At 46.9% G+C, this 25,152-nt stretch overlaps 1 protein-coding gene across 1 annotated transcript in view; it reads left to right on the top strand.

The window, feature by feature from the left end:
- The first annotated feature begins 19,789 nt into the window (after positions 1-19,789).
- Positions 19,790-25,152, top strand: part of LOC130291061 (complement C2-like) — a 36,440-nt gene continuing 31,077 nt past the window's right edge. Inside the window, 1 exon segment of the mRNA XM_056539419.1 lies at positions 19,790-19,950. Coding sequence (XP_056395394.1) covers positions 19,866-19,950 — 85 coding nt within the window. The 5' untranslated portion in view covers positions 19,790-19,865.

Here is a 25,152-nt window from a genome sequence, read left to right as displayed (position 1 = left end):
ACTGCCTGATCTCCACTTCCCCTGCCTCCATCAGGCAAACTCCTCCAGGAAAGACCTTTGTTTCTCCACGCCAACGCCTCGGAATCCTCAAATGGGGTCACTCCTCCCATCTCGCAGGTCATGTGGGCATCAAGAAATCTGTGCAACTCATCTCCCGCTTCTATTGGTGGCCGACTCTGGAGACGGATGTTGTGGACTTTGTGCGAGCCTGCACTATCTGTGCCCGGGATAAGACTCCTCGCCAGAAGCCCGCTGGTTTTCTTCATCCCCTGCCTGTCCCCGAACAGCCTTGGTCTCTGATTGGTATGGATTTTATTACTGATTTACCCCCTTCCCGTGGCAACACTGTTATTTGGGTGGTCGTTGATCGATTCTCCAAAATGGCACATTTCATCCCTCTTCCTGGTCTTCCTTCAGCGCCTCAGTTGGCTAAACAATTTTTTGTACACATTTTTCGTCTTCACGGGTTGCCTACGCAGATCGTCTCGGATAGAAGCGTCCAATTCGTGTCTAAATTCTGGAGGGCTCTCTGTAAACAACTCAAGATTAAATTAAATTTTTCTTCTGCATATCATCCCCAGTCCAATGGACAAGTAGAAAGAATTAACCAGGTCTTGGGTGATTATTTGCGACATTTTGTTTCCTCCCGCCAGGATGACTGGGCAGATCTCCTTCCATGGGCCGAATTCTCGTATAACTTCAGAGTCTCTGAATCTTCCTCCAAATCCCCATTTTTCGTGGTGTACGGCCGTCACCCTCTTCCCCCCCTCCCTACCCCCTTGCCCTCTGGTCTGCCCGCTGTGGATGAAATTTCTCGTGACCTTTCCATCATATGGAGAGAGACCCAAAATTCTCTCTTACAGGCTTCATCACGCATGAAGAGGTTCGCGGATAAGAAAAGAAGAGCTCCTCCCGTTTTTTCCCCTGGAGACAAGGTATGGCTCTCCGCTAAATATGTCCGCTTCCGTGTCCCTAGCTACAAGTTGGGACCACGCTATCTTGGTCCTTTCAAAATTTTGTGTCAAATTAATCCTGTCTCTTACAAACTTCTTCTTCCTCCTTCTCTTCGTATCCCTAATGCCTTTCACGTCTCTCTTCTTAAACCACTCATCCTCAACCGTTTTTCTCCCAAATCTGTTCCTCCCACTCCTGTTTCCGGCTCCTCGGACATCTTCTCTGTCAAAGAAATCTTAGCTTCTAAAAAGGTCAGAGGGAAAACTTTTTTTTTAGTGGACTGGGAAGGTTGTGGTCCTGAAGAGAGATCCTGGGAACCTGAGGACAACATCCTAGACAAAAGTCTGCTCCTCAGGTTCTCAGGCTCTAAGAAGAGGGGGAGACCCAAGGGGGGGGGTACTGTTACGCCGAGCGCTCCGGGTCCCCGCTCCTCCCCGGAGCGCTCGCTACACTCTCCCCGCTGCAGCGCTCCGGTCAGATCCACTGACCCGGGGCGCTGCGATTCCGCTTCCAGCCGGGATGCGATTCGCGATGCGGGTAGCGCCCGCTCGCGATGCGCACCCCGGCTCCCGTACCTGACTCGCTCTCCCTCGGTCCTGTCCCGGCGCGCGCGGCCCCGCTCCCTAGGGCGCGCGCGCGCCGGGTCTTTGCGATTTAAAGGGCCACTGCGCCGCTGATTGGCGCAGTGATTCCAATTAGTGTCTTCACCTGTGCACTTCCCTATATCACCTCACTTCCCCTGCACTTCCTTGCCGGATCTTGTTGCCATCGTGCCAGTGAAAGCGTTCCTTGTGTGTTCCTAGCCTGTGTTCCAGACCTCCTGCCGTTGCCCCTGACTACGATCCTTGCTGCCTGCCCCGACCTTCTGCTACGTCCGACCTTGCTTCTGCCTACTCCCTTGTACCGTGCCTATCTTCAGCAGCCAGAGAGGTGAGCCGTTGCTAGTGGATACGACCTGGTCACTACCGCCGCAGCAAGACCATCCCGCTTTGCGGCGGGCTCTGGTGAAAACCAGTAGTGTCTTAGAACCGGTCCACTAGCACGGTCCTCGCCAATCCCTCTCTGGCACAGAGGATCCACCTCCTGCCAGCCGGCATCGTGACAGTAGATCCGGCCATGGATCCCGCTGACGTCCCTCTGCCTTATATCTCTGATATCACCACGGTGGTCGCCCAGCAATCCCGACAGATCGCCCATCTAACCCACCAGCTGTCGGAAGTATTCACCATTGTGCAGCAACTTCAGTCACAACTTCAGCAGCAATCATCTCCTCCGCCAGCTCCTGCACCTCTTCCGCAGCGAGTGGCCACTCCTAGCCTCCGCCTGTCCTTGCCGGACAAATTTAATGGGGACTCTAAGTTTTGCCGTGGCTTTCTTTCGCAATGTTCCCTGCACATGGAGATGATGTCGGACCAGTTTCCTATATGTATATAGGAGCAGTATTATAGTAGTTATATTCTTGTATATAGGAGCAGTATTATAGTAGTTATATTCTTGTATATAGGAGACAGTATTATAGTAGTTATATTCTTGTATATAGGAGCAGTATTATTATAGTAGTTATATTCTTGTACATAGGAGCAGTATTATAGTAGTTATATTCTTGTATATAGGAGCAGTATTATAGTAGTTATATTCTTGCACAAAGGAGCAGTATTATAGTAGGTATATTCTTGTATATAGGAGCAGTATTATAGTGGTTATATTCTTGTATATAGGAGGAGTATTATAGTAGTTATATTCTTGTATATAGGAGCAGTATTATAGTGGTTATATTCTTGTATATAGGAGGAGTATTATAGTAGTTATATTCTTGTATATAGGGGCAGTATTATAGTAGTTATATTCTTGTATATAGGAGCAGTATTATTGTAGTTATATTCTTGTATATAGGAGCAGTATTATAGTAGTTATATTCTTATATATAGGAGCAGTATTATAGTAGTTATATTCTTGTATATAGGAGCAGTATTATAGTAGTTATATTCTTGTATATAGGAGAAGTATTATAGTAGTTATATTCTTGTATATAGGAGCAGTATTATAGTAATTATATTCTTGTATATAGGAGCAGTATTATAGTAGTTATATTCTTGTATATAGGAGCAGTATTATAGTAGTTATATTCTTGTATATAGGAGGCAGTATTATAGTAGTTATATTCTTGTATATAGGAGCAGTATTATAGTAGTTATATTCTTGTATATAGGAGGCAGTATTATAGTAGTTATATTCTTGTATATAGGAGCAGTATTATAGTAGTTATATTCTTGTATATAGGAGCAGTATTATAGTAGTTATATTCTTGTATATAGGAGGCAGTATTATAGTAGTTATATTCTTGTATATAGGAGCAGTATTATAGTAGTTATATTCTTGTATATAGGAGCAGTATTATAGTAGTTATATTCTTGTATATAGGAGCAGTATTATAGTAGTTATATTCTTGCACAAAGGAGCAGTATTATAGTAGTTATATTTTTGTAGTCATGACTAGCACTGCTGGAGAGTTCACTGGAAATATCACACAGTGAGAACTCTCCATTTTCTGCGGTTTATAATCTCCACCATAGCTAAATATTTAATGTTGGTAGATTTATTATACAATGACATGGAGGTCTGGATATATTTTATAATATGAGGATGTAATCCTTGTGGAGAAGGTACATTTGCTTAGTAAAGCTGCAGGTCCTGCACCTTTATATGGGGATTTCTGTTTTCCATGGTTCATGATGCAGAGTTTACATGTAACCTTATGGATAAGGCTCCTTTCACACTATAAAAATACTTCCGTTATGAAAAGCCTGGAAATTGGCAGTTATACGGCCGGTACAAAATCACTAACGGCCATTAGAGAATCCCATTATAGTCTATGGGCCTTTTCTAATAGCCTTTTTATAGGCTGTTAGTGATTTTGTACCAGCCGTATAACTGATGATTTCCAGGCTTTTTATAACGGGCGTTCATAACGGAAGTATTTTTATAGTGTGAAAGGGGCCTAAATCAGGCCATGGCTGGTGACATACAGTACCATATCTTTTCTTAAAGAAGCTGCCATGTTTGGACCATTTTTGGGCCCATAGCTGATTTTCCGTAAGTAGTATAGAATTGCACATGTGGACAATTTCACAACCAAACATGTCTAATAGGGAAGTCTTCTTATATTACTCAAGAAGTTTTAGATCTTAAAACATCCTCCAAAAATGCCAGATAAGCAGTGTTGCTGCAAGAACCAGTCCCTCCACCCAAAGGCTGTTTACAACCATATTTTGTTCCGCTAAATCTAAAATGTATTATACTCCAGAGCTGTACTCACTATTCTGCTGGTGAGGTCACTGTGTACATACATTACATTACTTATCCTGTACTGATCCTGAGTTATATCCTGTATTATACTCCAGAGCTGTACTCACTATTCTGCTTGTAGAGTCACTGTGTACATACATTACATTACTTATCCTGTACTGATCCTGAGTTATATCTTGTATTATACCCCAGAGCTGTACTCACTATTCTGCTTGTAGAGTCACTGTGTACATGCAAGGTAAGTTATGTGATAAATGTACATAGTGACCCCACCAGCAGAATAGTGAGCATAGCTCTGGAGTATAATACAGGATATAACTCAGGATCAGTACAGGATAAGTAATGTAATGTATATACACAGTGACCTCACCAGCAGAATAGTGAGTACAGCTCTGGAGTATAATACAGGATATAACTCAGGATCAGTACAGGATAAGTAATGTAATGTATGTACACAGTGACCTCACCAGCAGAATAGTGAGTACAGCTCTGGAGTATAATACAGGATATAACTCAGGATCAGTACAGGATAAGTAATGTAATGTATATACACAGTGACCACACCAGCAGAATAGTGAGTACAGCTCTGGAGTATAATACAGGATATAACTCAGGATCAGTACAGGATAAGTAATGTAATGTATGTACACAGTGACCTCACCAGCAGAATAGTGAGTACAGCTCTGGAGTATAATACAGGATATAACTCAGGATCAGTACAGGATAAGTAATGTAATGTATGTACACAGTGATAAGTAATGTCTGACCTTACAGTACATAAACAGCCTATTGACTAAATAGGAAACATGTCATTCTTAATTTTTCCTGTGGCGGCGCTACAGGATAATTGAACATCCTTGTTGAGATCCTTGTTGAGATCCTTGTTGAGATCCTTGTTGAGATCCTCTGTGTTTTCTTTCTTAATAATAAGGAGCCTAACAGTAAGACATGTTGTGGTCAATTAATAAGGGATTATCCAAAGTGGACGCCCCCCCATTGTGTCCCTGAGGTTATTTTGTGAAGGAATCTTTTATCCAGATATAATCTGGCATTGTGACATACACCCATCAGGGGGTCGCTAGTTCCCAAGCCCGATCTTTGATCATAGTCCAAATGACATAAAAGTGCAAATAATTTTAACCTTATTAAACCCTTACATAAACAATTCCCGTAAGGTCCATCTTATCAGCCACTGCTGACCTCGACAACATTACGGTAAACAGATGAAATCGGAGAAAAGAAAGTGAGAGTAAGAATGAAACTGTACACATTCCAGAGAATTAAAATAAAAAAAGAATGGTTTAATAGTTAAAAATGGTTTAATCTGTTAAAAATAAATCCAAAGTTTCCGCTTTAAAATTTATTGCGGAAAATTCTGCGCTACTTTCCTGCAAACCGTAGTCCACAATTTCCCAACCAGGGTGCCTCCAGCTGTTGCAAAACTACATCTCCCAGGATTGTGGAAAATTTTGGGCTACTTTTCTGCAAACCATATTCCAGTGTTTCCCAACCAGGGTGCCTCCAGCTGTTGCAAAACTACAACTCCCAGCATGCCCGGACAGCCAACGGCTGTCCGGGCATGCTGGGAGTTGTAGTTTTGCAACAGCTGGAGGTGCCCTGGTTGGGAAACACTGGCTTCTTTAGATGATTTGGACAAATATGTGCACCTAATCTGCAGCGTGTAAATTCACCCTTAGCGGTTCCTTAATAAAACTTTATTTGTAGTTGCCTAGCAACAGGCACTGTCGGTACCCTTGGTCTAAGTGCACTTCATTATGGTGATTCAACAAGTGGCAGAATTTTTTCATGCATAATTGTCCATATACGCAGCAAAATGTGGGGATTTTGTTGCAGATTCACTGTAGATCTCTTCCCTATACACAGCTGTGTGGATTTACCCAAAGGAGAAAAGGGCACAGCATGGTGGCAGCAACTACATAATTTTTTTCTACTCATTGTAGTGTTGCCCCGCCGCCCCATCAACATTGGTGCCCTAGACAGAGGCGTAGCTTGTAGCTTATGGGCCCCGATGCAAAATCTGCAACAGGGCCCTGTATGCCAATTATAATACTGGTCTCTTAAGGGGCAGATGTGCTTTGGGGCCCCCTTAGGCACCAGGGCCCGGTGCTACCTCTATAGCTACGCCTCTGGACATAGGCACAGGCCAATGGGTGGCCAAAGAACGGGTGCAGGGTGTCGGTGACAATCTTTTGGAGACGTGTAGGTGTCACAAGCATTTTAGGTGATGGCATATACTGAGGCTCCATCAGAGAAACATGGCGGCCTGAATGATTTAAAGGGGGCTTTGAAAAGGGATTTGTATTTTCTTCAGGTGCAGGTCTTCTGTCAGGTGTCATTTTTTTGACTGTTTATCTTTATCCAAGGGTACATGTGACATGAGGAGTTGTTTGTGTAATGCTGGAGGTCCTACAGGCATACTGCTCTTGCCGTCTGGCCCACCATGGCCTGTGTTCCTCCTCAGAAATGAGGTGACCGGAGTCACTATCTGACTCTGGCTCATTCAAATGAATGGAGTGTGGTGGGGATACGGCAGAGGAAATTTTTTTAATTCTCCCACCGGATCAGGCAGTGGGATCCCCCAAAACGTGGTGTGAATGCACCCTAACATTGATTCCTACAATGCTGTCCCATGTATGGTAGAGGGTGTGATGCAAAGGGCAGATGGCACTAACACCTTGTATTCGTGACGCCAGGGCATATATTTTTTTTAGTACCGCTCCACAGTTCTGATACATTTTAGAGTTCTTAGTAAAGAATCACGGCTAAAAGCCGGGCACATACACTTACGCAAATGGTTACAAATAAACTTCTTGACAATTTCGTCAGGCACTCCTTTTTAAACATTGCATAACCTGTAGACAACAAAAGTACTTCACAAAGTAAAGTTAGTGACACATAGCAAAGCAGATTCTTCAACCTGGAAACTTGCCATCCCAGCCTCGCCGGTTGGACTGCTTCCGAGGCTGGGATATGTAGCGGGGTGCACGGGGCTGTGCCTCCTCCATTGGACTCACTCGGGTGTTCCATGACAAAGTGGACTCTGTACTGATGGGGCTGATGGTGACCACCATTTGTACATCAGTAGCTTGCGCCATTGGGGGAACAGCAGTTGGTGCCTGCTGGGCTGGCCAAACCTCCTCTGTGGGAGTAGGCTGAGGCACTTCAGTTGGTGCCCGCTGGTTAGGCCAAACCTCCTCGACCACAGGAGTAGACCTGGGTACATTCACAGATGACTTAGGACGGTATTTTGCTGCCACAACAGGTGCCTCGGGCATGTAGATTTCTTCCTCTGGATGCGACTTCCTGAGTTGAGGAGGTAGTAACCCGAAGGGATCTGCATCCCAATCATCAGAGCAAAAGTATGCAAAAGGAATCTGCGTGGGGTTCTTCAGACGGGTCACCACTGCTGCCCACTCTCCTCGCATGCTCTGTACAGGAGTATACTCCACGATCTCCCTGCTCTCTAGAGAATTCAATGATGGGGGAAGATAGTCTCTCTGCACTGCCCGACGATTGACCAAAATAGTCCCTCAATGATGACAGTGCATGAGAGTCCCAAACCCCCGCAAAATTTATGACCATTTACATTTTATGTGGTGGCTCTCCCTCTTGGGGATGTGCTGCAGACTTCTGGACCTGGGGGGTTTCCTCTGGGATAGGGGTAGGAAGAGGGGTACAGAAAGCAGCCTCAGTCGGGGTACTCACTTCTGACTCCTCGGTGTGGATTTCGGCCTAGGACCCCCAGGTCCGGTGGTGAGGGGACAGCCTCACCGGCGATGATCCGCGGGAAGATGCCGGCATGCCCTCCATCGTCCTCGGGCAGCGGGACTTGGTAGCAGGCCTCTTCGGCCCCGATGGAGATCTTCTGGAGATGGTCAGCTTACTCTTGCAACATGTGCGCCGCTGCGGCTTTCCCGGCCTCCGGCGCCATCTTGGGACTCTCTGCACGCTTGCTTGCCTATGTTGCTCCACTTGTTGAATTCCGGCAAACTGGGAGGTCCCGGCAGCGCTGCTCCTTTTATGCAAGGCTTCAGGAAAATGGCCGCTGGGCGGAAGTGCATCAATGCTGCAGGACTGACTTCCGCTCCCCCGACAACAAGGGGCAGATCTTTACAGTTCCACTTTGGCATCAATACAGCAACACGGTTTCCACGCCCAGGGGCGGAACACTGACCAGCATTGACTAGACAGAGTTGACTAGACAGATGACTTTGACATGACTGACTTGTGACTGACAAGACTGTGACTGTGGCTTACTTGTAGGTTTGTAGCTTGTGGCTGCAGACTGGACTTAAGGCCTCCTATGACTCTGCACACACACTTAGGCACAACTTGACTGGACCTCAGCAAAGACTAAGAGAACATGCAGAGGCTCCACCCAGGGCTTATATGGGGGGAGGCTCTAGTGAGGTCCCATTGGTCACCCCCAGGTCACCTGGTCACTGATACTTCCTGGGTAACAATCACATGACAAATCACATGGTAAACAGTCTTTTTATATAACTGTTTACTTTTATATTTTATAAACAATTTTTCATTTTAACAGTAAGGAAATCAAAAAAGAATAAACAGACATTGAAAACAAATAAAAAGAAAATATATCGGTATTATCTTAATCCGAACCAATAAATTGTTAGTCCTCTAATTGTATAATTCACTTAGACATGTCTTGTAATCATAACTTTCAGTTTCATGAAAGTACATATCTAATTACAATAAGGAATAAGATTTGGCAGATCACTATATGATACAGCAAGGTTGCCATGTGATGATGCCTTTCAAAATTATTAACAGTGTTCATCCAACCTAACCATTATTCTCTATAACGGTAATAAAGAACATATTATATATGCAAATAGAAGTATAATCCTCTCTATCATTTATAACAAGATTTATAATGGACTTGTCACGATTCGGCTGGCTGGAGGTGGATCCTCTGTGCCAGAGAGGGATTGGCGTGGACCGTGCTAGTGGACCGGTTCTAAGTCACTACTGGTTTTCACCAGAGCCCGCCGCAAAGCGGGATGGTCTTGCAGCGGCGGTAGCAACCAGGTCGTATCCACCAGCAACGGCTCAACCTCTCTGACTGCTGAAGATAGGCGCGGTACAAGGGAGTAGACAAGAGCAAGGTCGGACGTAGCAGAAGGTCAGGGCAGGCAGCAAGGATCGTAGTCAGGGGCAACGGCAGGAGGTCTGGAACACAGGCTAGGAACACACAAGGGAACGCTTTCACTGGCACAATGGCAACAAGATCCGGCGAGGGAGTGCAGGGGAAGTGAGGTATACATAGGGAGTGCACAGGTGATAACACTGATTAGGCCTGCTGCGCCAATCAGTGGCGCAGTGGCCCTTTAAATTGCAGAGACCCGGCGCGCGCGCGCCCTAAGGAGCAGGGCCGCGCGCGCCGGGACAAGACAGACGGGGAACGGGTCAGGTACGGGAGCCGGGACGCGCATCGCGAGCGGGCGCCTCCCGCGTCGCGAATCGCATCCCGGCTGGGAGTGATATTTCAGCGCACCTGGTCAGCAGATCTGACCGGGGCGCTGCGAATGAGAGGATGCTGCGAGCGCTCCGGGGAGGAGCGGGGACCCGGAGCGCTCGGCGTAACAGGACTGTGGATAAAAGAATTATAAGATCACATATTTTGGCTAAAATGTGGTTCAGAGAATGGAGAAAAAAAAAAGGGGGGGGGAAGATAACAGTAGAAAAATTATAGTTAGAAAGACAGACAAATTAAGAAACATAAGATACTATAATGAAAAGTATATCATGCAAGCTCATGTGGTAGTATCCGGACCTCCTCTGCCGCACCGGGGGATGGTATTCTCCATAAAGTCGTCCCAGTCCTTCCATATATTGTTAAACGTGGGTAAGGGTGGGTTCACACTACGTTTTCTCCCATACGGGAGCGCATACGGCAGGGAAGAGCTAAAACCTCGCGCTCCCGTATGCCACCGTATGCGCTCCCGTATGTCATTCATTTCAATGAGCCGGCCGGAGTGAAACGTTCGGTCCGGTCGGCTCATTTTTGCGCCGTATGCGCTTTTACAACCGGACCTAAAACCGTGGTTGACCACAGTTTTAGGTCCGGTTGTAAAAGCGCATACGGTGCAAAAATGAGCCGACCGGACCGAAGGTTTCACTCCGGCTGGCTCATTGAAATGAATGACATACGGGAGCGCATACGGTGGCATATGGGAGCGCAAGGTTTTAGCTCCCCCCTGCCGTATGCGCTCCCGTATGGGAGAAAACGTAGTGTGAACCCAGCCTAAGTCTATTTTCAGAAATCGTTGATAAATATTCCATTCGTCTGACCTCAAGGATTCTATCAGTAAGTGATTGGGCTGATGGGGGTTCGGATTTTTTCCATTTTTGAGCCAATAAACATTTAGCTGCGGTAAGTATGTAATGGAAAAGCCTAAAATTATGTTTTCTTACACCTGGAGGTGGGACGTTCAGAATATAAGTAAGAGGACATAAGGGAATATGTATCCCTATAGTCCTCGCTACCAGAGATTGAACTTCCAGCCAATAATGGCGAAGGGATTGACAATCCCAAAATATATGTGGCAGGGTTTCGGAAACCGAGCCACATTGCCAAACATCTTGACGATACCTGTGGGTAAAAACGGTTCAGCACATCTGGTGTATGGTACCAATGGAAGAGAATCTTATATTGATTCTCTTTGTGCGTTATACACGAAGAGGATTTCACAGCTTGAACCCATATATTCCGCCAAGTAGACATAGAAAGTGAATTCCCTAAATAATCCTCCCATTTCTTCATGTAGTTATGTTTCGGGTTGTCTTGGTATACGAGGGAATTTAATATGCTATAAATGGTTGAGATTAATCCCTTCGTAGATACTTCCCCCCTACATTGTGTCTCAAAGAGAGTTGGTTTAGAAACAGGGATATCGCTTGTTGGTAAACATGAATGTAGTAAAACGTCCTGATATTAGCAGAACTAGGGAGGTGATGTTTATCTTTCAAGGTGTGGAAGGGAAGAATTGTCCTCCTGATAGGGTCCACTAAATCCGCTAGGTGAAATAATTTAGCATTTACCCAAGGGGATATCGTATCTATGTCGTCACTGTTAGGAAAGGAAGGATTAAATATGAAAGGAGTCAGTAGAGCGTTAGCCGATTTTAGGGAATATTTAGTGTTGGCTAGTTCCCAAACCTTCAAAGTTGCTCTCATAGGACCTAGTAGGTTCCTTGAAAGATTAGGAGGGTTAGGACTCCAAATTAGAGCACATAAATGAATGGGGGCCGACCACAGCTTTTCCACATCCGTCCATTTCTTATACGCTAAGAAGCGTGACCATGAGAGAACTGCTCTAAGATGTGTAGCGTTATAATATTGGTAGACATCTGGCAAAGCCAGACCTCCAAAATTTATTTTCGCTGTTAAAACAGATACGGCCAACCTGTGGCGACCCCCCTTCCAAATTAATTTAAGTATGGATGATTGAAACTTTTTCAGAGCCCTTTCAGGTATCAACACAGGTAGAGTTTCTAATAAATACAAACATTTCTAATAAATACAAAAAATACAAAAAATGGTAAACAGTCTTAAAGATACAACACTCTTATATATATAACATAGGGATTATATACAATTACAATAAACAGATGCAGGGGGGCAGGGGACACTGCAGGGGGCTGCCAGACAGGGCAGCAAGGGTACGGGGTGTCCATAAATATAAGGCAAAATGATACCCATGAATACATTGTTACGCCTAGCGCTCCGGGTCCCCGCTCCTCCCCGGAGCGCGTACGGCGTCTCTCTCTCCGCAGCGCCCCGGTCGGTCCCGCTGACCGGGAGCGCTGCACTGTCATGGCCGTCGGGGATGCGATTCGCACAGCGGGACGCGCCCGCTCGCGAATCGCATCCCAGGTCACTTACCCGTTCCCGTCCCCTGCTGTCATGTGCTGGCGCGCGCGGCTCCGCTCTCTAGGGCGCGCGCGCGCCAGCTCCCTGAGACTTAAAGGGCCAGTGCACCAATGATTGGTGCCTGGCCCAATTAGCTTAATTGGCTTCCACCTGGTCCCTGACTATATCTGACCTCCTCCCATGCACTCCCTTGCCGGATCTTGTTGCCATTGTGCCAGTGAAAGCGTATTGTGTGTCTAAAAGCCTGTGTACCAGAACTTCTGCTATCCACCCTGACTACGAACCTTGCCGCCTGCCCCCGACCTTCTGCTACGTCCGACCTTGCTTCTGTCTACTCCCTTGTACCTCGCCTATCTTCAGCAGCCAGAGAGGTAGAGCCGTTGCTAGTGGATACGACCTGGTCACTACCGCCGCAGCAAGACCATCCCGCTTTGCGGCGGGCTCTGGTGAAAACCTGTAGTGACTTAGAACCGGTCCACTAGCACGGTCCGCGCCAATCCCTCTCTGGCACAGAGGATCCACCTCCTGCCAGCCGGCATCGTGACAGTAGATCCGGCCATGGATCCCGCTGAGGTCCCTCTGCCTTATATCTCTGATATCACCACGGTGGTCGCCCAGCAATCCCGACAGATCGCCCATCTAACCCACCAGCTGTCGGAAGTATTCACCATTGTGCAGCAACTTCAGTCACAACTTCAGCAGCAATCATCTCCTCCGCCAGCTCCTGCACCTCTTCCGCAGCGAGTGGCCACTCCTAGCCTCCGCCTGTCCTTGCCGGACAAATTTAATGGGGACTCTAAGTTTTGCCGTGGCTTTCTTTCGCAATGTTCCCTGCACATGGAGATGATGTCGGACCAGTTTCCTACTGAAAGGTCTAAGGTGGCTTTCGTAGTCAGCCTTCTGTCTGGAAAAGCCCTGTCATGGGCCACACCGCTCTGGGACCGCAATGACCCCGTCACTGCCTCTGTACACTCCTTCTTCTCGGAAATTCGAAGTGTCTTTGAGGAACCTGCCCGAGCCTCTTCTGCTGAAACTGCCCTGCTGAACCTGGTCCAGGGTAATTCTTCCGTTGGCGAGTACGCCATACAATTCCGTACTCTTGCTTCTGAACTATCCTGGAATAATGAGGCCCTCTGCGCGACCTTTAAAAAAGGCCTATCCAGCAACATTAAAGATGTTCTGGCCGCACGAGAAACTCCTGCTAATCTACATGAACTCATTCATCTAGCCACTCGCATTGACATGCGTTTTTCTGAGAGACATCAAGAGCTCCGCCAGGAAAAAGACTTAGATCTCTGGACACCTCTCCCACAGTCTCCACTGCAATCTGCGCCTAGGCCTCCCGCCGAGGAAGCCATGCAAGTGGATCGGTCTCGCCTGACCCTGGAAGAGAGGAATCGCCGTAAGGAAGAGAATCTTTGTCTGTACTGTGCCAGTACCGAACATTTTTTGGTGGATTGCCCTATCCGTCCTCCACGTCTGGGAAACGCACGCTCGCACCCAGCTCTCGTGGGTGTGGCGTCTCTGGATGCTAAGTCGGCTTCTCCACGTCTCACGGTGCCTGTACGGATTTCTACTTCAGCCAGCTCTTCCCTCTCAGCCGTGGCCTGCCTGGACTCTGGTGCTTCTGGGAATTTTATTCGGGAGTCCTTGGTGAATAAATTCCGCATTCCGGTGACCCGTCTTGTCAAGCCACTCCACATTTCCGTGGTCAACGGAGCCAGGTTGGATTGCACCGTGCGTTACCGCACGGAGCCCCTCCTAATGTGCATCGGACCTCATCACGAGAAAATTGAATTTTTTGTCCTTCCCAATTGCACTTCCGAAGTTCTCCTTGGACTACCCTGGCTTCTACACCATTCCCCAACCCTGGACTGGTCCACTGGGGGGATCAAGAGTTGGGGTCCCTCTTGTTCCAAGGACTGCCTTAACCTCTTAAGGACCCAGGACGTACGGGGACGTCCCCGCACCCTGGGCCTTAAGGACCCAGGACGTCCCCATACGTCCTGGCGTTTTCCGGTCTCTGCCGCTCGCCAGGCAGAGATCGGAACTGGATGCCTGCTGAAATCCTTCAGCAGGCATCCAGGGCAAACGCCGAGGGGGGCCATGTAGGCCCCCCATGTCGGCGATCGCCGCAAATCGCAAGGGAAATCGCCCTTGCGATCTGCGGCGATACCGGGCTGATCGGGTCTCTGGGACCCGACCGCCCGGTAATTTCGCATGATCCCGGCTGTCACAGACAGCCAGGACCACGCTGAAGTATCGGAGCGAGGTGGCAAGCCGGCCACCTCCTCCGATCCCCTGCGATCTGTCGGTTAGTGAACCGACCAATCGCAGGAGGGGGGGCGGTTACTTCCTCCCGCCCTGCCCGGCCCCTGAAAGTCGGGACAGGACGGGAGGAAGACCGGAGGACGCGGCGGGGGACGGGGGAGTGCTGGGGACCGGCCCCGGTACTTACCTCGTCCCTGAAGACCCGGATCCCGGCGAGGAAGATGGCGGCGGCGGCGGCGACAGGTGAGTTGATCTTCAGCCGCGGTCGGGCCCTTTACAGCAATGCACGTCGCCGTAAAGCGACATGCATTGCTGTAATAGGACCCTGTAAACTACAACTCCCAGCATGCCCAGACAGCCCTTGGCGTCTGGGCATGCTGGGAGTTGCAGTTTTGCAACATCTGGAGGTCCACAGTTTTTGGACCACTGTGCCCTTCCAGATGTTGCAAAACTACACATCCTCAGCATGCCCTTACTGTCCAGGCATGCTGGGAGTTGTAGTTCTGTAACATCTGGCCCTTCAGATGTTGCAGAACTACAACTCCCAGCATGCCTGGACAGTTTTGGCATACTGGGAGTTGTAGTTTTGCAACATCTGGAAGGGCACAGATTGGGAACCACTGTATTAGTGGTCTGCAAACTGTAGTCCTCCAGATGTTGCAAAACTACAACTCCAAGCATGCTGGGAGTTGTAGTTCGGCAACATCTGGCTCTAAAGATGTTGCCGAACTACTACTCCCAGCATGCCTGAGAATGTTTGGGAGTTGTGGTTTTGCAACAGCTGGAGGCACACTGGTTGGGAAACATTGTTTCCTAACTCAGTGTTTCCCAACCCGTGTGCCTCCAGCTGTTGCAAAACCACAACTCCCAAACATTCTCAGGCATGCTGGGAGTAGTAGTTTTGCAACAGCTGGAGGTCCCCCCCCTGTGAATGTACAGAGTACACTCACATGGGCAGGCGGCTTACAGTGAGTATCGGGCTGCAAGTTTGCAATGCAGCAAATTTTGCGCGGCAGCTCAAACTCGCTGTAACCCCCCCCCCGCCCGTGCGACTGTACCCTAAAAACACTACACTACACTACCACAAAATAAAATAAAAAGTAAAAAACACTACATATACACATACCCCTACACAGCCCCCCTCCCTCCCCAATAAAAATGAAAAACACCTGGTACGCCACTCTTTCCAAAATGGAGCCTCCAGCTGTTGCAAAACAACAACTCCCAGTATTGCCGGACAGCCGTTGACTGTCCAGGCATGCTGGGAGTTTTGCAACAGCTGGAGGCACCCTGTTTGGGAATCACTGGCGTAGAATACCCCTATGTCCACCCCTATGCAAATCCCTAATTCAGGCCTCAAATGCACATGGCGCTCTCACTTCGGAGCCCTGTCGTATTTCAAGGCAACAGTTTAGGGCCACATATGGGGTATCACCGTACTCGGGAGAAATTGACTAACAAATCTTGGGGGGCTCTTTCTCCTTTCACCCCTTATGAAAAGGTGAAGTTGGGGTCTACACCAGCATGTTAGTGTAAAAAAAATAAACTTTTTACACTAACATGCTGGTGTTGCCCTATACTTTTCATTTTGACAAGAGGTAAAGGGGAAAAAAGCCCCCCAAAATTTGTAATGCAATTTCTCCCGAGTACGGAGATACCCCATATGTGGGCACAAACTGCTCTGGGGGCACACAACAAGGCCCAGAAGGGAGAGTGCGCCATGTACATTTGAGGTGATTTGCACAGGGGTGGCTGATTGTTACAGCGGTTTTGACAAATGCAAAAAAGAAAAAAAAAACACATGTGACCCCATTTCGGAAACTACACCCCTCACGGAATGTAATAAGGGGTGCAGTGAGAATTTACCCCCCACAGGTGTCTGACGGATCTTTGGAACAGTGGGCTGTGCAAATAAAAAATGTTGTACAGCCCACTGTTCCAAAGATATGACAGACACCAGTGGGGGGTAAATGCTCACTTTACGCCTTCTTACGTTCCTCAAGGGGTATAGTTTCCAAAATGGTATGCCATGTGGGGGTTATTTTGCTGTTCTGGCACCATAGGGGCTTCCTAAATGCGACATGCCCCCGGAGCAAAATTTGCTCTCAAAAAGCCAAATATGACTCCTTCTCTTCTGAGCATTGTAGTTCGCCCGTAGTGCACTTCAGGTCAACTTTTGGGGTACCTCCATACTCAGAAGAGATGTGGTTACAAATTTTGGGGGGTATTTTCTGCTATTAACCCTTGCAAAAATGTGAAATTTGGGGGGGAAACACACCTTTTAGTTATTTTTTTTTATTTTTTTTTTACGTATGCAAAAGTCGTGAAACCCCTGTGGGGTATTAAGGCTCACTTTATTTCTTGTTACGTTCCTCAAGGGGTATAGTTTCCAAAATGGTATGCCATGTGGGGGTTATTTTGCTGTCCTGGCACCATAGGGGCTTCCTAAATGCGACATGCCCCCGAGCAAAATTTGCTCTCAAAAAGCCAAATATGACTCCTTCTCTTCTGAGCATTGTAGTTCACCCATAGTACACCTCAGGTCAACTTATGGGGTACCTTCATACTCAGAAGAGATGGGGTTACAATGTTTGGGGGGTATTTTCTGCTATTAACCCTTGCAAAAATGTGAAATTTGGGGGGAAACACACATTTTTGTGAAATTTTATTTTTATTTTTTTACATATGCAAAAGTCGTGAAACACCTGTGGGGTATTAAGGCTCACTTTATTCCTTGTTACGTACCTCAAGGGGTCTAGTTTCCAAAATGGTATGCCATGTGGGGGATTTTTGCTGTTCTGGCACCATAGGGGCTTCCTAAATGCAACATGCCCCCCAAAAACCATTTCAAAAAAACGTACTCTCCAAAATCCCCTTGTCGCTCCTTCGCTTCTGAGCCCTCTACTGCGCCCGCCGAACACTTTACATAGACATATGAGGTATGTGCTTACTCGAGAGAAATTGGGCTACAAATATAAGTATACATTTTCTCCTTTTTCCCCTTGTAAAAATTCAAAAATTGGGTCTACAAGAACATGCGAGTGTAAAAAATGGAGATTGTGAATTTTCTCCTTCACTTTGCTGTTATTCCTGTGAAACACCTAAAGGGTTAAAACGCGGACTGAATGTCATTTTGAATACTTTTGGGGGTGCAGTTTTTATAATGGGGTCATTTGTGGGGTATTTCTAAAATGAAGACCCTTCAAATCCACTTCAAACCTGAACTGGTCCATGAAAAATTGTGTGTTTGGAAATTTTGTGAAAAATTGGAAAATTGCTGCTGAACTTTGAAGCCCTCTGGTGTCTTCCAAAAGTAAAAACACGCCAATTTTATGATGCAAATATAAAGTAGACATATTGTATATGTGAATAAAAAAAAAAATTATTCGGAATATCCATTTTCCTTACAAGCAGAGAGCTTCAAAGTTAGAAAAATGCAAAATTTTCAAATTTTTCATAAAATTTGGGGATTTTTCACCAAGAAAGGATGCAAGTTACCACAAAATGTTACCACTATGTTAAAGTAGAATATGTCACGAAAAAACAATCTCGGAATCAGAATGATAACTAAAAGCATCCCAGAGTTATTAATGTTTAAAGTGACAGTGGTCAGATGTGCAAAAAATGGCCGGGTCCTGAGGTGTAAAATGGCTGGGTCCTTAAGGGGTTAAACCAGTTCCCAGTACTCCCTGCCGTGACCCTGTGGTTCCTCCTGTATCCGGTCCCCCTAAGGTCGTTATGGACTCTGCCCGCCTTAAGAAGTGCCTCTCCCCCCCTCCCAGTCCAGTCAGTCAAGCCTCGGTGCCTCCTCGTGGCCCTCGTCCTGGTGTCACACTGCCCCGTGCCAGGCCTCGCCCCCTGCCCTCCCTCCCCATTCCCACTCCTGCTGTACTGCCTGCCGTTGAGGAATCCCTCCATCCTTTCCCGGTGTCCTCATCCCAGGGGGGGCAGTTACCGGACAAAGAGAAGGGGAGACCTAAGGGGGGGGGTACTGTTACGCCTAGCGCTCCGGGTCCCCGCTCCTCCCCGGAGCGCGTACGGCGTCTCTCTCTCCGCAGCGCCCCGGTCGGTCCCGCTGACCGGGAGCGCTGCACTGTCATGGCCGTCGGGGATGCGATTCGCACAGCGGGACGCGCCCGCTCGCGAATCGCATCCCAGGTCACTTACCCGTTCCCGTCCCCTGCTGTCATGTGCTGGCGCGCGCGGCTCCGCTCTCTAGGGCGCGCGCGCGCCAGCTCCCTGAGACTTAAAGGGCCAGTGCACCAATGATTGGTGCCTGGCCCAATTAGCTTAATTGGCTTCCACCTGGTCCCTGACTATATCTGACCTCCTCCCATGCACTCCCTTGCCGGATCTTGTTGCCATTGTGCCAGTGAAAGCGTATTGTGTGTCTAAAAGCCTGTGTACCAGAACTTCTGCTATCCACCCTGACTACGAACCTTGCCGCCTGCCCCCGACCTTCTGCTACGTCCGACCTTGCTTCTGTCTACTCCCTTGTACCTCGCCTATCTTCAGCAGCCAGAGAGGTAGAGCCGTTGCTAGTGGATACGACCTGGTCACTACCGCCGCAGCAAGACCATCCCGCTTTGCGGCGGGCTCTGGTGAAAACCTGTAGTGACTTAGAACCGGTCCACTAGCACGGTCCGCGCCAATCCCTCTCTGGCACAGAGGATCCACCTCCTGCCAGCCGGCATCGTGACATACATATCCTGGTGGAGGTCCTGGGATGACGCCACCCAAACACTGTTTTGGAATTGCACCTTCTTCAGGATGTCCACTCCTAGAAGCAAGGTAGTATCCCAGATCCTTGTATGTGGGAAGAATGAAAACCAGGGGACCACTTAGGGAATGCCCTTTAGGAGTTGCTCAAAGTCACACTGGTTAGGTGGCATGGAGGGTGTACGCTCAATGGTCATTACATTTTGGTGGGGTTCTCAGACCGTAGGGAGGTATTAGCTGTCCATGTACTGCCTGTAATGTGGAGAGCAAACTAGGGTCACTGGGTAATCTCTTTCCAAAAATAACCAAACAGGGTCAGAGTTGATCAACATTTGACTCTTTAACCCTATAGCACAGTGGTCTTCATCCCAGTCCAAAATTACCCGCCAACATTCCAGTATTTCCAGTTACTTCATTGGAAACCCTGGACTTTTGGTGGGCCTTGAGGACTGCAAACCCTGGACTTTTGGGGGGTTGGAGACTGCTGCTATAGCACACCAGCTTGTCAGAAGAGACATAATACTAATATCCTGTGGGGGCGACACATTTTCTCTTTACCCCCCATATTACAGTTTACTCTGCAGCTTTTCTTCCTCAGTTCCTTGTGGTTCACTCCTCCCCGGAGGTGTAGTCTACACTGCACTATTCTCATTGCTCTGCAACCCGTACAGCAGAGCTGAGGGACACTCGAGGCTGAAATGAGGCACAGGCTACAGGCAGAGTATATCTCCTCAGGTGGCCACCTCCAGGTCCTCCTCCTTTTGGGGTTAATATTTGTCGCAGGTATGTACACACCTTTATATATTTGGCTTTTTGTTCTTTTTTGACCCTTAATTTGATGACAATAAGCCGGGGATACTGCAATAACAGTGTGTGTCAGAAATGTGACCCACACGTGTACCCCAATAAGGGGTTAATTAAACATTTCACCCGTGTTTGGACCATCTTCATCTGGCATGCTGGGAGTTGTAGTTTTGCAACAGCTGGAGGCACCCTGGTTGGGAAACACTGCCCGATTTAGATGAATTGGACAGTCGGAGAAATATCTGCACTTAATCTGCAGCGTGCAAATTCATTCTTAGAGGTCCCTTAAAGGGGTACTCCGCTGCCCCAGTGTTCGCCCCATCCCATTAATTTTCATTGAGGGGGCGTGGTGTGACATCACAACCCCGCCCTCCACACTCAGCTGCACAGTGATTGGGGGGGTCTCAGCAGCAGGACCCCGGCGATCAGACATCTTATCCCCTATACTTTGGATGGGGATAAGGGGGAAGATTCATCAAGAACTGTGCAGAGGAAAAGTTGACCAGTTGCCTATAGCAACCAATCTGATTGCTTCTTTCATTTTTCAGAGGCCTTTTCAAAAATGAAAGAAGAGATCTGATTGGTTGCTATGGGCAACTGATCGACTTTTCCTATGCACAGCTTTTGATACCTGTGCACAGTTTGGAGTACCCCATTAATAAAACGTAATTTGTAGTTGCTCAGCAACAGTCACTGTCCGCAGGGCCATATTTCCAGCTTGTGCCGCCCTAGGCCCTTCGACTGAATGCTGGGAGTTGTAGTTTTGCAACAGCTGGAGGTGTAAAGTTTTGAGACCTAGAATCTAAAATACTAGAAGAAGAAGGCTGACATGACTGCTTATCAGGGATTACCCTAGAGTACCACATGGCTACCAAATGGGGGGAATAGCTATGTTTGAGATTCTGAGACATATGGATAACAGTCTGTCCCATTGCTAATGGGTGACTTTATGCCACTTCTGGTACAAAAATTTAGGTAGCTCGGCTTTGTTTGATGGCTTGTGACCAGGAGGCGGATTAGAAATTCACATGCCTTATCTGGCTGCACAAAATGAAATGTGAATGAGCCATTCCTCTAGATCAAATTCCAGAGGTTTTATATGGGGTTCAGGTATGGAAATTCGTCAGTCCATGAGAGGGTCTTGATCTGGTGGTCCTCCTCCATCCACACCTTGATTGACCTCGCTGTGTGACAAGATGCATTATACTGCTGAAAAAAACAAAAACAATTCTCATACTTGGGGGACACTGTCAAAGCAGATGGAAGCCGTAGTTCTTCCAGGATGTGTCCTTCACAAAGACAAATCTGCCCGATCCAGCCTTTGGAGAAGCATCCCAAGATCACTGATCCTTTACCAAATTTCACAGTGAGTGTGAGGCACTGTGACTTGTAGGCCTCTGTATGTCTCCATCTAACCATTAGATGACCATGTGTTGGGTAAAGCTGCAAATTTGACTTGTCAGAGAAGATGACCTTACTCCATTCCTCTATGGTCCAATCCGTATGGTCTTTTGCAGACTTGAGCCTGGCCAGTCTTTGCTTCTCATTGATGAAGAGCCTTGCATAAATTGAGCCCTCCCCCTAAGGGCTTCACCGTTCTTCTTGTAGGTCACTTGATGTCATCCTACAGTTGTTAAGTGACATTCGAATGAGTTGGCTTCACCTTGGCCAGTGGACAGTCATTTTTGCCTTCTGCCAGTCTGTAGCTTTGATGCCCCTAATGTCTGTTACTTGACCTAATTTTTATGGACTGTGTGTACTCTAACACCTCCTTAACACCAACGTGCAGCTAGGCACCTATTGTGATAACCAATAAATAACTGACACAACAACTTTTTAACTTTGTTGGACACGGGGGTCGGCCACAGCTTTATTTTAAAACAGTAAGTTAACAATGGTGTAAATACCGCCTAAAGGTTGTGTGGTGTCCCAGTACCGTATTGCATACCGTACCTAGTGTAGAGGTCCCCAAGTCAGAGTAACTATGTTCAGGTAGGGTTCCTCAGGTGGGACAGCCCCTAATCGTCTCTCTTTAACCCCTTAAGGACCCAGCCAATTTTCACTGTAGGACCCGCCCATTTTTTGAACATCTGACCACTTTCACTTTAAGCATTAATAACTCTGGGATGCTTTTACCTTTCATTCTGATTCCGAAATTGTTTTTTCGTGAAATATTCTACTTTATGTTAGTGGTAAAATTTTGTCGATTCTTGCATCGTTTCTTGGTGAAAAATTCCAAAATTTGAAAAAAAAATTGAAAATTTTGCATTTTTTTTTTACTTTGAAGCTCTCTGCTTATAAGGAAAATGATTATTCCAAATAAATTATATAATGGTTCACATATACAACATGTCTACTTTATGATTGCATCATAAAGTTGACATGTTTTTACTTTTGGAAGACATCAGAGGGCTTCAAATTATAGCAGCAATTTTCCAATATTTCAAAAAATTTTCAAAATCTAAATTTTTCAGGGACCAGTTCTGTTTTGAAGTGGATTTGAAGGGCCTTCTTATTAGAAATACCCCACAAATGACCCCATTATAAAAACTGCACCCCTCAAAGTATTCAAAATTACATTCAAAAGGTTTGTTAACTCTTTGGGTGTTTCACAGGAATAGCAGCAAATTGAAGGAGAAAATTCAAAATCTTCATTTTTTTACACTCGCATGTTCTTGTAGACCCTGTTTTTGAATTTTTACAAGGGGTAAAAGGAGAAAAATCTTCCTAAAATGTGTAACCCAATTTCTCTCGAGTAAGGAAATACCTCATATGTGTATGTCAAGTGTTTGGTGGGTGCACTAGAGGTCTCAGAAGGGAAGGAGTGTCAGTGGGATTTTGGAGAGTGAGTTTTTCTGAAATGGTTTTTGGGGGGCATGCCGCATTTAGGAAGCCCCTATGGTGCCAGGACAGCAAAAAAAAACCACATGGCATACTATTTTGGAAACTACACCCCTCAAGGAAGGTAACAAGGGGTACAGTGAGCCTTAGCACCCCACAAGTGTTTGACGACTTTTCGTTAAAGTTGGATGTGTAAATTATTATTATTTTTTTTTTCACAAAAATGCTAGTTTTCCCCCAAATTTACAATTTTTGCAAGGGGTAAAAAGAGAAAATGCCCCCCAAAATTTGTAACCCCATCTCTTCTGAGTATGGAAACACCCCATATGTGGATGTCAAGTGCACTGCGGGCACACTAAAATGCTCAAAAGAGAAGGAATCACATCTGTCTTTTGCAAAGCAATTTTTCCTGAAATGGTTTTTGGGGGGCATGTCCCTTTAAGGAAGCCCTTATGGTGCCAGGACAGCAAAAAAAAAACCACATGGCATACTATTTTGGAAACTACACCCCTCAAGGAACGTAACAAGGGGTACAGTGAGCCTTAACACCCCACAGGTGTTTGACGACTTTTCGTTAAAAGTTGGATGTGTAAATTATTTTTTCTTTTTTTTCAGTAAAAAGCTAGTTTTCCCCCAAATTTTCAAGTTTTGCAAGGGGTAATAGGAGAAAATGCCCCCAAAATTTGTAACCCCATCTCTTCTGAGTATGGAAACACCCCATATGTGGACGTCAAGTGCACTGCGGGCGCACTACAATGTTTAGAAGAGAAGGAGTCACATTTGCTAATTTTGCTGAAATGGGGGGGGGGGAGCATGTCACATTTAGGAAGCCCCTATGGTGCCAGGACAGCCAAAAAAAAAACACACATGGCATACTATTTGGAAACTATACCCCGCAAGGAACGTAACAAGGGGTACAGTGAGCCTTAACCCCCCACAGGTGTTTGATAATTGTTCATTAAGTGGGATGTGAAAAGGAAAAATTTGATTTTTTTACCCCAAATTTTTCATTTTCACAAGTGGTAAAAGGAGAAAATGTCACTGTAAATTTGTAAGTACATTTTTTTGGAGTAAGGACATACCTCATGTCTGGGCGTAAACAGCATGCACACCGGTCTCAGAGGTGCCAGAGATCAGTCAGGGTCCTTGAGCTGTGTATTTCTCCTATGGAGCCAGAACAGTGGGACCCCCTCTCAAGGGGCATTACATGGGGTAAATAACTGGGGTACATTAAATAACTAAAATGGGGTACAGTGGGACATAAAATTATAAAACAGGTTATGTTCCCAGAATGATGATCCAGAGCATAGCCAAAACTAAAAAATATGCCCACGCCAAACCCTATGCTCCGAATCATCATTCTGGGAATGTGATGTGTGTGGCCGTCCCTAACCTGTTGCCTCAAATGCGCACCCGCTCAAGTGGAGAGAGAGCGCTGCGCATTTGAGGCAACATAAAAAGTCCCCGATGATAGTGACTCAGTGACCCATGACCCATTTTTTATAAAAAAAATACCCCCAGAGGTCTTATCAGTTTTTTTTTTTATTAAACATTTTTTTTTGGGCAATTTAGTGGTTTTATGGGGTTAAAACTTGGAATGTACTCTGGACTTGGTACATTGGGGTCAAATTGTGGAAAATTAAAATGAAGAGGGAAAATTTAGTACTGCATGGAAGTGTGATACTCCCTGAAGCAATCCTTAATGCAGAGGCCCGGCTGATCGGGGCAAGTGTCACATTGAGTGATGGTATCCTTCCGGCGGTGTTTGTGTGTGTGTGGGGGGGGGGGGGGGGGGGGGGGGGTGGTGTTACTATGTATAACAGTGTGTGATTGGAAATCACACACTGTTATATGGGGGGGGGGAAAATGCTGCAGCCCAAAAAAAAAATGGGGGGGGGGGGGGGCTAATGCAGCGCCCTGAACCCACAATAGGGCCCGGGTCACACTGAAAAACTGCAGAAGACCCTTGGGGACCTATTAGGGGGTCGGGGGGGGGGGGGAAATGTTTTTATTTTTTTAATACTTTTTACCCTACCTTTCCCTGGATTGTATTCTTTCCCTGATCTATGGGGGGCTTCTTTTCTTCTGTGGGGGCTCCGATCTCGGCAGAGGGGGGTCCCGGTCTTCCTCCAGCAGCTCTGACCGCTGACTGAACTCAGCCAGAGGCGGGAGCTGCGGGAAGATGCTGTTAACCCCTCCCCTGCCGGCTGCTATTGTCCAGCCAATAGCAGCGATCCTGGGGGGGGGGGGGGGGGGTGACGAAATCGCCACCTCCCCATAGATACAGTGGGTGATAGGGGGTGTATCATACACCCCCGATCACCTTGTATCTCCGGGTCA

This window comes from Hyla sarda, chromosome 9 (assembly GCF_029499605.1).
Source record: "Hyla sarda isolate aHylSar1 chromosome 9, aHylSar1.hap1, whole genome shotgun sequence".
In the NCBI taxonomy this organism is placed as follows: domain Eukaryota; kingdom Metazoa; phylum Chordata; class Amphibia; order Anura; family Hylidae; genus Hyla; species Hyla sarda.
Note: the sequence above shows the minus strand (reverse complement) of the source record. Positions and strands in the feature narration are given on the sequence as shown.